A 15438-nucleotide genomic window follows, 5' to 3' on the forward strand; every position below is an offset into this window, starting at 1 on the left:
GCTCACGAGCTGCAATCTCCAGGAGGCTCGTCACAGTCTGATGTCCACAATATTCCCAGAAAAGCGGCAACATAAGTTGTCTCGCATAGACAGCAAAAGCTTCGCTTTTGCTTTCGTCTAGGCGAGACCTAAAAAGGACACATATATAAAATGCGGACTATCCGCTGTATCGTGCTAGCAAACTATAACATATAAATCGTTAGAAAAAACATGAAACTAGAGAGAGGAACCGAGCTCGACGCCATGATGGCTGCAAGACAGCTCGGCTCCGCCACCCACCCCGCCCAAAATAACGACAAACACTATGCAAATATTATAAATATATACAACACACCAGCAAAGTAACAGGATAAAACGTTTTATTAAATAACTATTTACATGGAACCTACTGCAACATGAAAACAACACTTCTAATTGCTTCTTAGTAGTTTCAATTCTGAAATTGAACACCCAGTACATCCAGAGGTCATGTCCGACAAGTTGTGTGGGGGGATGCCTTGCCGCCACCCCCACCACCTTCTGTAGGAAGGACTCTGGATATCCTTGGTCCCTGAGAGGCTTCGATGTCCCTGCCTTGCACAAATGTCATAAGTTCTGGATGTTGAGAGCCATACTTCAGGGTCCGACAAGTTGTGTGGGGGGATGCCTTGCTAATGCCGCCACCCCCACCACCTTCTGTAGGAAGGACTCTCGATATACTTGGTCCCTGAGAGGCATCGATGTCCCTGCCTTGCACAAATGTCATAAGTTCTGAATGTTGAGTGCCATACTTCAAAGTCCAAGAAACGCGGACTCGGAGGGGGCGCTTGGCTCCTGCCCCCTCCCCAAGTCTTGTTCCCCTGGTATGGCCTAAGATCGCCCCTGACATAGGCGGCCAGCTCCCGGGGTCAGGCGGAACTTCTTGCCTTTTGATGCCTCTTCCATTCTGGACCTTGTCCCACAATCCGTTTGACCTGAAGACACGTCCTGCGGTGCCCTGGTCCAACCATCACATTTACAGCGTCTCACCCGCCATCCGGCTGAATTGCACCCACTCTTCCGATACAGCGACAGGCGGCTGCCACGGAGCTCAGGAAATGGCGGTCGGCTCCACAGACCTGGGCCTGGCCTGCAAGGATGGCTCTGGGCAACCCTGGAACTCGGACGCTTGACTGCTAGGGCATGAGCCCCATTCCCAAAAGCGTCCCGTCAGCCTTGAAGATTCTACAAGAGTCACTGAGGCCCCCGACTCCTGCAGACTTCCGGTGGGGAGCGACTGCCATGATTGCTTGCGGAATGGCCACGACGTAGCCACGGGGTGCTCTCATGCTGACGCCAGCTTCAGTCTGAAACATCCAGAAACACTGTAGACTACCAATTCGATCAGTTCCGGTGGAGCCCCAACGGCGTATCGCGTTCTTGCGTAATCCGTCATATGACGCGCCGCGTTAGCGCACCCGGAAGTGCTCCGGTGAGCGAGGCGCGAAGCGCAGCTTCCCGGAAGCAATGCGGAGCGCGTAACGTAAGCAATTACATTTCAGTTGGTTCTCCCTCACAATATTTTCAATGTCACATAAAAGTCACCCATCACCCACTGCCATCTCTGGCTGTTTCCATGGTAACACCTCATTCTGCACCTGGCTGAAGGCACAGGTCAAAAGTTCATATCTCAACGTTCTACAGCAAAGTAACAACACTGTTTTCCCTCCAGAAACACCTGCCAATCCACAGCTCTGTTACATGTCTTTTTTTTCACACCCAATAGTACTTTTCGTTTAACATAAACATTAACATGCAACGTACTGTTCAATCTCCACTTCTTACAATCAACCAATCATTTTTATTTTTTAAACCACACCCAGCCTCTTCCTTTTTCTTTATTTAGAATTTCAACTTCTAACTACCATTCCACTTCCAGAACCGATCGGAGGACGACTACAAATCTCTGGCTAATAGGACACAGTTATATTCACTGGAGTGAAAAATATGCAGTAAGCAGACGAATTTGCAACCTCAGCTTACCAAATGTACACATAACATGGATTTCCAAAAGAGGATTGAAATGTCACCAATTGATTCCATTGGTGAAAACTTTTATGCATCTCCCAGAACCAGACCTTATAATTGTGCACTGTGGTGGGAACGATCTAGGCACAATCACTGGGGTAGGTCTGGAAATGCTTCTAAAAGACACCTTTCGACAATTGATGACACTTTTTCCTCGATCTGCCTTGGTATATTCCAATATATGCCAAAGACAGAAATGGAATTGGTCCAATCACCATTGTGCACAATTTGAGAAAGCAAGGAGACATGTAAATAAATCTGTTTCTGCGTTCCTCAGAGATTATAGCATGGGTTCTATTTACCACAACAACTTGCGTTACCACATGCAAGACGTCTATAGGAGAGACGGTGTTCATTTCACGAATGAGGGAAACAGAATCTTCCTCTGCAACATCAGGCTCTGCATCGGTACTTACTTATAAATGCAGAAAACACTCAATTAACACAATGGCTCTTTTCAGAGCCACCTTATATCTAAGCACTCAAACTTCTGATTTATCTCCATTTTCACACTCTTGTAAAAAGGTGTGCGCGACCGAGTGCGCGCACCACGCAACTTAAAAAAAAAAAATATATATATATATATATATATTCGCCTTTAAGGGCCTTACTGCACACCCTGAGAAAACCTACGCAGCAAAACAATCTCTACCTTCTCCCCTTTCCATATTCCAACGCTTTGAAATCAACAATATATTGACTCGCAATGACAAAATGGCGGTCAACACTTCCTGATTTCCTTCGAATCGAACGTTAACAGACGTCACGCAACAAAATTCCGCTCGCGCGCGCAGCCGTTTGGGTGCGCGCACATGTGCGCACGTATAGATATATAATTGACTTTAACTTTAATTTCCTCAGCAACTACTGAACGGATTTACACCATTCCAAAAAAAGCGTAATCTGCGAGCCGGACTGTACAGTTTTGCCAAATTTCTTATAAATCCATTCACCCGTTCGACCTGTAGCCGAGTCTAAAGGTCCTATGGAAAATAACATGGAGAAAACACGTTTTGGGACCCCCTTTTATCTCAGCCCCCACTTGACCAATCCCCCCCAAACTTTTAGGGAAGGAGCGCAGCGGACCGAGCCATCTTCTTTAAGAAATTTGCTAAGATTCTTCAACCAGGGCCAAAGTTATTCCAAATAGAATGTTGAGGATTTCCTATGGAAACTAGGTCCTAACTATAACTACCTACTGGCGACCACCAGTAGGTAATATATATATATATATATATATATATATATATATATATATATATATATATATATATATATATATATATATATATATATATATATATACAGGGGATGAAGGAATGGAGATGCAGGGGAGCTCTACAAGGTGCAGGTTTGAGATAGTACAAAAAATAAGTTTACATTTTTTAAATCAAACAATCAGGGCAAAGTAAGTCAGCAGCTAGCACGAGAAATCAGTGCTGCACGTGTTGATTGATTGAGATAGCACAAACAGCAGACACATAATCACTCACACAACCACCACAATCTATTCACAAGCACACACATACTAGCAAAACAGGAACCTTTGAAAACAATCCACAGTAATGTTAGGTCAACAAGATGTTCTTATAAATGGGATCAATCAATGAAATAACCAGCTTTTTTCACTTAACTAGTATACTCCTCAAATTAGACCTTTTCTTAACTGTTGCACTCTGACTAATTTTCTCACGTTAACCACCTACACATTAGTACTGGAGAGGAAGGAGGTGGTCCACTCCAGGGCCTTCTCTTGGATCACGCGTTGTGGAGGCGAGTTCGTAGTGTTTGGTGGCAGACTGTGTCGAAGGCGGCTGATTGGTCCAGAAGGATGAGGGCCGCGGTTTCTCCGTTGTCCAGCAGGGACTTCATGCCATCGTTGGCAGCGATGAGGGCAGTCTTGGTGCTGTGGTTGCTGCGGAACACAGACTGGGAAGGGTCCAGGATGTTGTTCTCCTCGAGGTAGCTGTTTCAGTTGTCCTTTGACGGTCTTCTTGATGACCTTTGCCGGGAACGGGAGCAAGGAGATGGGCTGGAGGTTCTTGAGGTCCTTGGGGTCCGCCTTGGGTTTCTTGAATAAGGTGTTGATCTCGGCGTGCTTCAAGCTCTCCGGGAAGGTTGCTGTCTTGAAAGAGGTGTTGATGAATTTCCGGAAATGGGGTGCGATGGCTGTGCTGGCTTTGTTGAAGATGTGGTGTGGGCATGAATCCGATGGAGATCCGGAGTGGATGGTGTTTATGATCTTGATGGTGTCGTCATCGTTGATGGTGGTCCAGGAGAGCAGGCCGTTGGTGCAGATGGTGGTCGTGGAGGTGGAGGTTTCAGTGGTTGTCGGGCGGTCATGGCATTGAAGCTGTCATGGATGTCTGAGATCTTGTGGTGGAAGAAGGTGGCCAGCGAGTTACACAGGTCTTGCGAAGTTGGGACATCATTGGTGCTGGAGCTGGGGTTGGAGAATGCCTTCACGATATTGAAGAGCTCTTTGCTGTTGTGCACGTTGTTGTCTAGGCAGTCTTTAAAGGAGGCCCTTTTGGCAGATCTGATAAGGTGATGGTGTCTGCGGGTGGTGTTCTTGTGGGCTGTGTGGCTGTCTGGTGTTCGTTCACAGTGCCAGAACTTCTCCAGCTTTCAGTAGGTTTGCTGGGAGGCCCAGAGGTCTTCAGTGAACCAGCTGGCTTTCTTGTTGGTGTGACTGTTGGAGTGTTTCTTGATCGGGGCGACAGTGTTGGCACAGTCGTTGATCCACTGTCTGAGGTTGTCGCGGTCGGCGTGTGGGCTCCGGGTGAGGTTGTTGATTAGCTGGTCTTCGGTAACTTTGCTCCAGCAGCTGCGAGGCATCTGTTGGGTGGTGCGTGGTGGGTTTCTTGAAAGCGATGGTCAGTCCAGTGGAGTTCAGTGGTGTTGTTGAAGGAGACGTGGGGGCTTGCGGAGAAGATGGGTCAAGCGTGTGTCTGGCGGAGTGAGTGGGTGTTGTGATGAGATGTCTGAGTCTAAGGTTGGCTAGGTTGTCGATCAGGGTGGTGGAGTTGGTGTTGTTGTTTTTCTCAAGGTGGAAGTTCAGGTCCCTGAGGAGGATGTAGTCCGTGGAGGCGAGGGCATGTGTGCTGTACTATGGTTAGGGTCCGGAGGGTCTATAGAAGAGAGTTCCTCTGAGGGTGGTTTTGGGGTCCGTGTGGATCTGGAAGTGCAGGTGTTCGGCGGTGCTGAGGGTGTCGTCGGTGTTGGTGGAGACTCTGAGAGTGTTCCTGTGGATGATGGTGATTCCTCCTCCTGCTCCATTGGTACAGTCCCTGCGGGTTATCTTGTAGATTTTTGGCACCACTATGGCTATGCCGGGTGCCGAGGTTGGGTTGGGGAGGTTGAGTTGAGTAGATCCCAGAGTTCAGCAGGGTGTTTGCGGGCAGAGAGGGTGTTCACAAGGATACATCTGAGGTGGTTGGGTTCTTTCCTGGTCGGTAGCATGGTGGGGCGGATGCTTGTGAAGCTGCAGTTCCGGCAGGTGAAAGCTCCATGGGTGCGCTTTGGGGAGGCCAGGAAGCAGGTGTGTGACAGTCCAGTGTTGAGTGCATGGAGGGTTCTGGCATCGTAGCAGTGTTGGGTGCCATGGCGTTTGCGGGGTCCAGGGGTCCTGGTGCTGTGCGTGGTCCAGGCACAGACGGGCGCAGACGGGCTTGTTTTTAGGCATACCAGCAGCACGCCCGCTGCCCTCGTCCGCTGCATGGCATCCATATGAGAGGATGTGGGAGGGAGGAGCAGCTGGGAGGCAGGAGCGGGGCGGCGAATAGGATTGCAGGGGGGCAGGGCCGCAGAGATGCAGTTGCGAGAAAAACAGGCAGGCCACAGGAGAACTGGGCACAGGAAGGAAAAACAAGTTTAGGCAAGAAAACAAGTATAGGCACAGAGGAATAAAAACAAGTCTGGGCACGAAAGCAAGTACAGGCAGAGAGGAATAAAAACAAGTCTGGGCAAGAAAGTAAGTACAGGCACAAAGGAATAAAAACAAGTCTGGGCAAGAAATCAAGTAGGCAGAGCCGTGCAGCAGCATGGGGGACGACCTGCCTGCAAGCAGGGTTGTTCCTCAAGTTGTCCTTTTTAAGAAAAAAGTAAAATGGTGTATTGATATGAAAAAATTAAGGAAAAGTGTTCAGTGGCATATGTATTGGACTGGAGGATGAAATATTATGAGACAAATTGTTGCCACAGTTGCTGAGGCTCTAAAAGAATAAAAAAAATATTTTAATTTGATTTGTCTACTTCTCACTGCTCCTCAAATCTAGGCTGATCGTCTTTTAGTTGTGAGACACTGGATGATCCTGTGATCTCAAATTATGAATTTATACACTTCCCTGTTTCTGCAGCATCCACTACCAGTACTCTCCCAATTTCTTTTCTTATGAGTCCTCTTAAATCCTTCGAACATATGTAAGGCCACATTGCAAACTCTTCCATCAAAGGAGATTGTAGATGGACCTGACCCATAAGTATATGTCCTTTGCTTGGCTGCTTGCCCAAGGATGGTGTTTTTAAGCAACCGATGTTCCTTAAAGGAATCAATGCATCCATGCTGCTATACAAACACTGTCTCAGAAACAATAGGTGGAGGAGGAGCTCAGCCACAAGAGACTGAGTCGGTGAGGCCCAGATTACCACAGATACATGTGACCTTGCTTCATGGGACCCTTACATTCTTTTAGGACAACAGCGTTTTGGATTACCTGCCCTCCTGTCTGCCTACGGTTCACCCACAGTCTCTGGTGAATAAACTATGTGTCATTCCTTTAAGCAACCAGCAACTTCATGGTTTTGTGTTGAGCAAAGGTAACTCCTTCATTGACACAGGGCAGAATAAAAAAAAAACTATACTTCTATGTTCCATAAGGTGCTGTACGTACTGTGCTCTCTAACACATGCATTAGATGTTTTATTTATCATTCCTACATGCACCCTAATTTATAATTTTGTATGTGTGAAATGGTGAAATATAACAATAAAAATGACATCTAAAAACTGTGCTTTTTCTTAAAACTATCTTGAAAAATTAGAATTTGTTGAAAGTCTAGGATTCATCAGTTTACCATAGAAGATCTAAAATGCTCCAGATCTTCTGTTTCAAATAAGCCTTAATAGGTGTACAGTTAAATTCCTCAGTGCTGCCCCACTTCAGAGACAGTAAGGCCCATGCATTAAACATGCAATCTAGACAAGGTTAGTCAGATGGGTCACCGGAGGGAGGGAAAGAATCCGAGGGAGGAGAAATATGTCACAAGGAGTAATATGATAGCAGAATAATATCTAAGTACTCAAATATTGCATTGTGCTTCTATTTCTAACCTGGTTTCATCCCTTTTCAGGATATAATATATATTGCAATATGGAAGCCAAAAATAGAACCTTGCACAAAGAATTCACTCTCCTAGGACTGACGGATAACCCTGTGCTGAAAGTCCCTCTTTTTACATTGTTTTCAGTGGTTTATATCAGCACAGTACTCGGCAATATTGGCATAATTACATTAATCAAAAAGGCTCCCCGCTTGCACACACCCATGTACTTCTTTCTGAGCCACCTGTCATTTGTGGATCTATGTTACTCCACTGACATTGCGCCTAAAATGCTGGTTGACCTGCTTTGCAAGAGGAAGAGGATTTCCATCACCGGGTGTGTGCTGCAGCTTTTCATTTTTTGCACCTGTGCCACTACAGAGATATTGCTACTGGCTGTAATGGCTTATGACCGCTATGTTGCTGTATGCCAGCCACTTCACTATGCAATTATCATGACCAAGACATATTGCTTCTGGCTGATGACCGGAGTATATACCACAGGATGTGTGCACGCAATGATAGAGACTGGGTGTACTTTCAGACTATCCTTTTGTCAATGGGAAATTAATCATTTCTATTGTGACATTCCTCCATTGCTCAAGATGTCATGCACAGGCACTTTCATCAACGTGGTGGTATTGTTTATATGTGCTGGATTTTTTGCAGTTGTTTCACTTCCTGTAATTCTCTTCTCTTATGTTTTGATCATCTCAACTATCGTCCAGATGCACTCCTCTGAGGGGAGACGCCGAGTTTTCTCCACATGCATGTCTCACTTCACAAGTGTGGCATTGTTTTTTGGGACCCTCCTCTACACTTATCTCCGCCCCCCATCCAGCTATTCCCTGGAGCAAGATAAGGCTGTTAACCTCTTCTACACAACAGTGATCCCCATGTTGAATCCCTTGATCTACAGTCTGCGGAACAAGGATGTAAAGGAAGCACTGAGGACAATCATTGTGAGAAAAGTGACTACCAGTTGAGAAATGCAAATGATGCCCTGTACTCACCGATCAATCAGCAATAATTTTTATTTGAAATCCCATGCACAATTACAGAAAAAGTAATGATAATATGATGTATTTAAAGACCGAAGGCCCGATTCACAGAATGAACTTAAAACTCAATCCTAAACTTACTAATAGTTTGGTATTCACAGAATGCACTTACTACTTTTGGCATTCACAGAATGAACTTACTACTTTTTGGTATTCATAGAAGTTAGGATTTTGTCTTAAGTTTGTCTTAAGACAAACTTAAGACAGACTTAAGACAAAATCCTAACTTCTGTGAATACCAAAAGTAGTAAATTCATTCTGTGAATGCCAAAAGTAGTAAGTGCATTCTGTGAATACCATAATAGTAGTAAGTTTAGGATTGAGTCTTAAGTTCATTCTGTGAATCGGGCCCATAGATTATATCCTTGAAAGCAAGCATCCCATTTGGGGAATTCCTCAGAATAAGGCGAATCTGTAGTGAGGAAGAAGAGTGAAAAAAACATGGTCAACACTCAGCGGAACGATTTAAAAAGAGGAAATATAACAACAAATAAGTTCTGAAAAGTTGGGGAAAACTAATCAAAAGTCAAGAGAGGAATGCCTAATGGCAAAACAAAGAAACAACGTGATGGAGAAGGAACCAATACGTTTAATAATAGACTTTTCAGTAGATAGCAAACAAGTCATGAATATACTGAGAAAAAATTGGAAAATCCTCCAGCTGGACAGCACAGTGAAAGAAGTGGTGGGTAAACATCCGGTGGTAACATATCGAAGGCCAAGGAACCTGAAGGATTATCTAATCCACCGCCTTTTCAAACCCAAAAAGAAGGAGGGTGATTGGCTCAAAACAAAGGGATTTGTGAAATGCCACATGTGCAAGGTGTGCCAGATAGCAAAACAAACTAAAGTGTTCAAATTGAAAAATGAAAAATCCTGGGAGATCAGACAACTAATAACGTGCAAAACACAATATATTGTATACAAAGTGGAATGCCCGTGCCCACTGCAGTACGTGGGCAATACGATCTGTGAGTTAAAAAAACGGATTCTGGAACACGTGAGGGCAATGGTGCATAAAGACCGAGCTAATGCTGTCGCGAACACATGGAACAACATCATCAAGGAGACTGGAAACAACTCAAATTCTATAGAATAGAAACAGCCCCACAAATGAAAAGAGGTGGGGACAGAGAAAGAGAACATCGCCGAAAAGAATCGAGATACATCATCAAACTAAGGACAATGCACCCGTATGGACTCAACCAATCGGAAGAACTTTATATACACCTTTGAAGAAGAAATGACCTATGAAATAGAGCACTCCGTCAACAAACTTAAAAAGAAATGTAAACTTCGAAAAAAGATCTCAACAAACTTAAAAACAAAAGAAAATGGATAAAAATCAGTAAAGAAAAATAGGTCCAACAAAGAAAAAAATGGAAGCATGAACATCACAAAATCTCAAGGAAAAAGAAAAAAAGAACAACAAAATAAGAGAAAAAAATAGAAGAAAAAGAAGTGAAAAACACTTTCAGCTTACAAATGAAGCACAAGGATAAGAATGATGAATCAGTATACGAAGAAAAACAACACCTCCCACCAAAGGGAAAATATAAGCTGTAAATAAACATTTAAAATTGAAAAATTGATGTAGGGAAAATAATGTGAAACTGAATAGTGAAATTGAGAACTGTTGGACTATGACAAATAAATGTAACCATGTTGAAAATAAGCAAAGTTTACCAAAAGATCGAGGAATAATGTTTAAAGGCAAAGACCTACATTTTTTTAATTAAAACTACAACCTCCAGAATGCTTAGAGACAATGTGCACACTAAACAGGAAATGCTACAATGTGGCTTTAAAAGAACTGACTTCCTGTGATCAGGTGATCGTGAGCAAGGGAGAGGTGCTCCCAAAACGCGTTGATCAGTGTCTGTCTTTTTCTGCATAAATGCTATCTGAAGGCTAAAAAATAAAATAAAAATAGTAAAATACCTTTAAATACGCGAGTTCGACCCGTTTATCTTCCTGTCAAGGGAGAATTGTGTGCAGATTGGAAGCGGCGTGGTTCTGGTTCAGACGCTACTCATTCAAGAGGTGAGTTTACAAAACCTTTATTTCTGAAAGCGGCACATTATGGCTGTTTCTTAAATCCCCGACGCGTTTCAGAGCCACAAGCTCCTTCCTCATGGGGCAGCAGTTGACAATCACGGAATGGCCACACCTATTTTTACCTAAGATGCATGCAATCTCCAGTGAAGCATGCCGGTAGTTGTGGTCTAGTATTCCCCACAATTAGGGTCCGTGCAGTTTTGCCAACACAGTTTATTTTGCCAATGAAATTCGTTTTTCAGCCCTCCGGTGGGCCCCGGACATGATGCACAGCTTTCCCAGTGTGGCCTCTCAATGCTGATTTCAGGGCCGGCAGTTTCCAACCGTGCAGTCCCGCCTCCACATTTCCAGCAGGTGGTGCATCTTTCGCGGCTGAGGCCGCCGCGCTTAATATTCTCCAAGAATGCCTCTGATTCAAAGACGCTGCTCCATCAAGAGGTGAGTTTACAAAACCTTTATTTCTGAAAGCGGCAGCCCGTCCCGACGTTGTCCGGGTATGAATTGCTGCCGGCCAGTAGTATATTGTTTTGTAGGATTTTGTTTTGATAGCATTTCTTATCTGTGACAGGCCTGTGAAACGCTCCGATTCACAGTGCACTGCTGATGCACTTAAGAGTGCACGTTCAGTAGTGTGTGAACTTGAGTTTCCCTACTTTATTTTTCTTTGCAATATTATATAGCGCGAACTCGACAACATGGCATGAGCACAATTTACATTACAGAAGAACACATTCATTTGTCGTAGGCACGGGGAGACAAAGCGATTTGCCTGGAATCGCAGGATGTTGAGCTGATGCCGAGATTCGAGTGTAGCTCCCCAGCTCTAAAGTTCGCAATTCTAGAACTTGTGGTGGGAGGTGTGTCTAAAAGTGAATGTCGGTGCTGGCCTTCAATGAGAGAGACCTGTGCATTTTTCAAATCGGTGGTGAAAAAATATGAGTATGTTGCTAGAGATGTGGGCTGCCGTGCCACCAATGTACTTACCGGGGAAGGGTAAACACTCATTATTCCGCAACTTTCTTTCCGCATGAAAGTACCAAGACTCCGCAATGCCATTATAACGCATGGCATTACATTTTGTATGCTTTTACCACGCATACATTTACAACGAAATTCGTTATAAATACATGAATGGTAAAAGCATGTTTTTTTTAATGTTTGGATAAGGTAAGTATGGGTATAGGGGTATATGTTTTTGGGTACTGAGGTATATGTTTTGGGGTGTTTGGGTATTGTAAGGGTTCAGATATAGTTTTGGGTTATGGGGTACAGGCGTAGTTTTAGGGTTTAGGGATAGTTTTGGGTTTTGGGGTACAGGGCTATTTTTAGAGTTCAGGGCTAGGTTTGGGTTTTGGGGTATAGGGGTATTTTTAGGGTCCAGGGGTAGGTTTGGGATTTGGGGTACAGGGGAATTTTAAGGGTTCAGGGCTAGGTTTGGGTTTAGGGGTACAAGGGTATTTTTAGGGTTCAGGGCTAGGTTTGGGTTTCGGGGTACATGGGTATTTGAAGGGTTCAGGGCTAGGTTTGGGTTTTGGGGTACAGGGGTACTTTAGGGTTCAGGGGTAGGTTTGGGTTTGGGGTACAGGGGTATTTTTAGGGTTCAGTGGTAGGTGTGGGTTTTGGGGTACAGGGGTATTTTTAGGGTTTAGTGGTAGGTTTGGGTTTTGAGGTACAGGGGTATTTATAGGGTTCAGGGCTAGGTTTGGATTTTGGGATACAGGGGAATTTTTGGGGTTTAGGGATAGGTTTGGGTTTTGGGGTACAGGGTATATTTATAGGGTTAAGATGGGTTAGTGTTTAAGGGTGTTGGGGTATTTTAAGGAGTAAGGGTGGGTTATGATTATGGGGTCCCGGGGTATTTAAACGGATCAAGGTGGACACCCGGATCTGGAATGTACAGAACCTAAGGTGAAAAAACAATGAAATATTGGGCACAATGGTCACTGTTTTTCTGTAATCCCGCGCTCCGCACACCCCCACGCCCCCAGCACATGCCCACAGCACAACGCAGACACGCCCACCAGGGACTACTTTGCTGGCACGGTTCTTTTACCTTTTAATTGTATATGGTGGGTGTCTGCATAGCCTATGTGTTTCTGCTGCAACTGCCCTTTCCAACGCTGTATTGGGTGTTGTGATTGGTGCTGTGGTTCCTGAGATTACCTGCCTCAAAAGTTTGGGCTCTCTCTTTATTATATTAGTATGGATATATATATATATATGTGAGCAAGTTTCTTCGCGGAGTAAAACGCGTTATGGAGGACACTGGTCCACCATTTTCACGTTAAAATAAACAGATGAAACTGTTTACACGAATGTTCGTGGCTTTGGCTCTTCATTGAAGTATTATAAGTTGGGGAAGCGGTCCTTGCCTGCTGTAGTCCGCCGTACCATTGGCGGTCAGGTTTTGCAAAGACATATATATAGGACTTTATTGTGTGCTTTCCGCACCACACTTCCCATAATGCACAGTCTCATCGGAGCCTCCCATCGGCGGGTGTGTCATATGGAAATTGGAGAAGTGTGTCAGCGGGTGCGCACACCGCTTCCGTTAAAGCCCCAGAAGAGAAGCAGATGGAGCTTCGAAACGCGTCGGGCAGATCCATTACGGAGCGGCATCTACAAGCGGATCCCCGTCCTCACCTACACATAAATCAAGCTGCTGCTCGTGTGCTACTCAAGAGGTGGACAACCTGGAGCGTCAATTTGCACGCGGCAGTCCAGCCGCGGAGTATGCACCACCCCGTTATCCAAGGGGGTAACGGAAGTGAAACAGCAGCCGTACATGGGAACGAGGACAGGCCCACTTGTGGGGTCCATAAAGAACTTGATTGTGTGCTTTCCGCACCACACTTCCCATAATGCATAGTCTCATCGGAGCCTCCCATCGGCGGGTGTGTCATATGGAAATTGGAGAAGTGTGTCAGTGGGTGCGCACACCGTTTCCGTTAAAGCCCCTGAAGAGAAGCAGATGGAGCTTCGAAACGCGTCGGGCAGATCCATTACGGAGCGGCATCTACGAGCGGATCTCTGTCCTCACCTACACATAAATCAAGCTGCTGCTCGTGTGCTACTCAAGAGGTGGACAATCTGGAGCGACAATTTACATGCGGCAGTCCAGCCGCGGAGTATGCACCACCCCGTTATCCAAGGGGGTCACGGAAGTGAAACAGCAGCCCTACATGGGATCGAGGACGGGCCCACTTGTGGGGTCCATACAGGACTTGATTGTGTGCTTTCCGCACTACACTTCCCATAATGCACAGTCTCATCGGAGCCTCCTGTTGGCGGGTGTGTCATATGGAAATTGGAGAAGTGTGTCAGCGGGTGCGTACACCTCTTCCGTTAAAGCCCCTGAAGAGAAGCAGATGGAGCTTCGAAACACGTCGGGAAGATCCATTACGGAGCGGCATCTACAAGTGGATCCCCGTCCTCACCTACACATAAATCAAGCTGCTGCTCGTGTGCTACTCAAGAGTTGGACAACCTGGAGCGACAATTTACATGTGGCAGTCCAGCCGCGGAGTATTCACCACCCCGTTATCCAAGGGGGTCACGGAAGTGAAACAGCAGCCGTACATGGGATCGAGGACGGGCCCACTTGTGGGGTCCATACAGGACTTGATTGTGTGCTTTCCGCACCACACTTCCCATAATGCACAGTCTCATCGGATCCTCCCATCGGCGGGTGTGTTATATGGAAATTGCAGAAGTGTGTCAGCGGGTGCGCACACCGCTTCCGTCAAAGCCCCTGAAGAGAAGCAGATGGAGCTTCGAAACGCGTCGGGCAGATCCATTACGGAGCGGCATCTACGAGCGAATCCCCGTCCTCACCTACACATAAATCAAGCTGCTGCTCGTGTGCTACTCAAGAGGTGGACAACCTGGAGCGACACTTTACACGCTGTAGTCCAGCCGCGGAGTATGCACCACCCCGTTATCCAAGGGGGTCACGGAAGTGAAACAGCAGCCGTACATGGGATCGAGGACGGGCCCACTTGTGGGGTCCATACAGGACTTGATTGTGTGCTTTCCGCACCACACTTCCCATAATGCAGAGTCTCATCGGAGCCTCCCATCGGCGGGTGTGTCATATGGAAATTGGAGAAGTGTATAAGCGGGTGCGCACACCGCTTCCGTTAAAGCCCCTGAAGAGAAGCAGAAGGAGCTTCGAAACGCGTCGGGCAGATCCATTACGGAGCGGCATCTACAAGCGGATCCCCGTCCTCACCTACACATAAATCAAGCTGCTGCTCGTGTGCTACTCAAGAGGTGGACAACCTGGAGCGACAATTTACATGCGGCAGTCCAGCCGCGGAGAATGCACCACCCCGTTATCCAAGGGGGTCACGAAAGTGAAACAGCAGCTGTACATGGGATCGAGGACGGGCCCACTTGTGGGGTCCATACAGGACTTGATTGTGTGCTTTCCGCACCACACTTCCCATAATGCACAGTCTCATCGGAGCCTCCCATCGGCGGGTGTGTTATATGGAAATTGCAGAAGTGTGTCAGCGGATGTGCACACTGCTTCCGTTAAAGCCCCTGAAGAGAAGCAGATGGAGCTTTGAAACGCGTCAGGCAGATCCATTACGGAGCGGCATCTACAAGCGGATCCCCGTCCTCACCTACACATAAATCAAGCTGCTGCTCGTGTGCTACTCAAGAGGTGGACAACCTGGAGCGACAATATATATATATATATTCACTGAAAAAACCATAGGTTTTACACACGTTATAGTTAGGAAGTAGCATTTACAAAACCTATGAAATTCACAAAAAAAAACATAGGTTTGACACATGTTATAGTTAGCTGGACATGTCACTCATATAAAACCAATGAAATTCCCCCGTTATAGTTACTTCAGCTAACTATAACTCACGCGCCCGCAATGCACTGCTGATGACATCACATATTACATCACTCATGCTTTGAACATTTTAGTTTCTAT

The 15438-nt window shown here is 45.8% G+C and overlaps 1 protein-coding gene across 1 annotated transcript; it reads left to right on the forward strand.

The window, feature by feature from the left end:
• The first annotated feature begins 7417 nt into the window (after nt 1–7417).
• Nucleotides 7418–8353, forward strand: LOC147734818 (olfactory receptor 5F1-like). Its single transcript, XM_086953639.1, has one exon. The coding sequence runs from the start codon at nt 7418–7420 to the stop codon at nt 8351–8353; it is 936 nt and encodes a 311-aa protein (XP_086809765.1).
• The last annotated feature ends 7085 nt before the right edge of the window (nt 8354–15438 follow it).

The sequence above is a fragment of the Lissotriton vulgaris genome, chromosome 1_2, assembly GCF_964263255.1.
Source record: "Lissotriton vulgaris chromosome 1_2, aLisVul1.2, whole genome shotgun sequence".
In the NCBI taxonomy this organism is placed as follows: Eukaryota; Metazoa; Chordata; class Amphibia; order Caudata; family Salamandridae; genus Lissotriton; species Lissotriton vulgaris.

Bases quoted from the DNA above. Each gene is read 5' to 3' on its own strand.
- LOC147734818 (XM_086953639.1), top strand. From the start codon at position 7,418: ATGGAAGCCAAAAATAGAACCTTGCACAAAGAATTCACTCTCCTAGGA.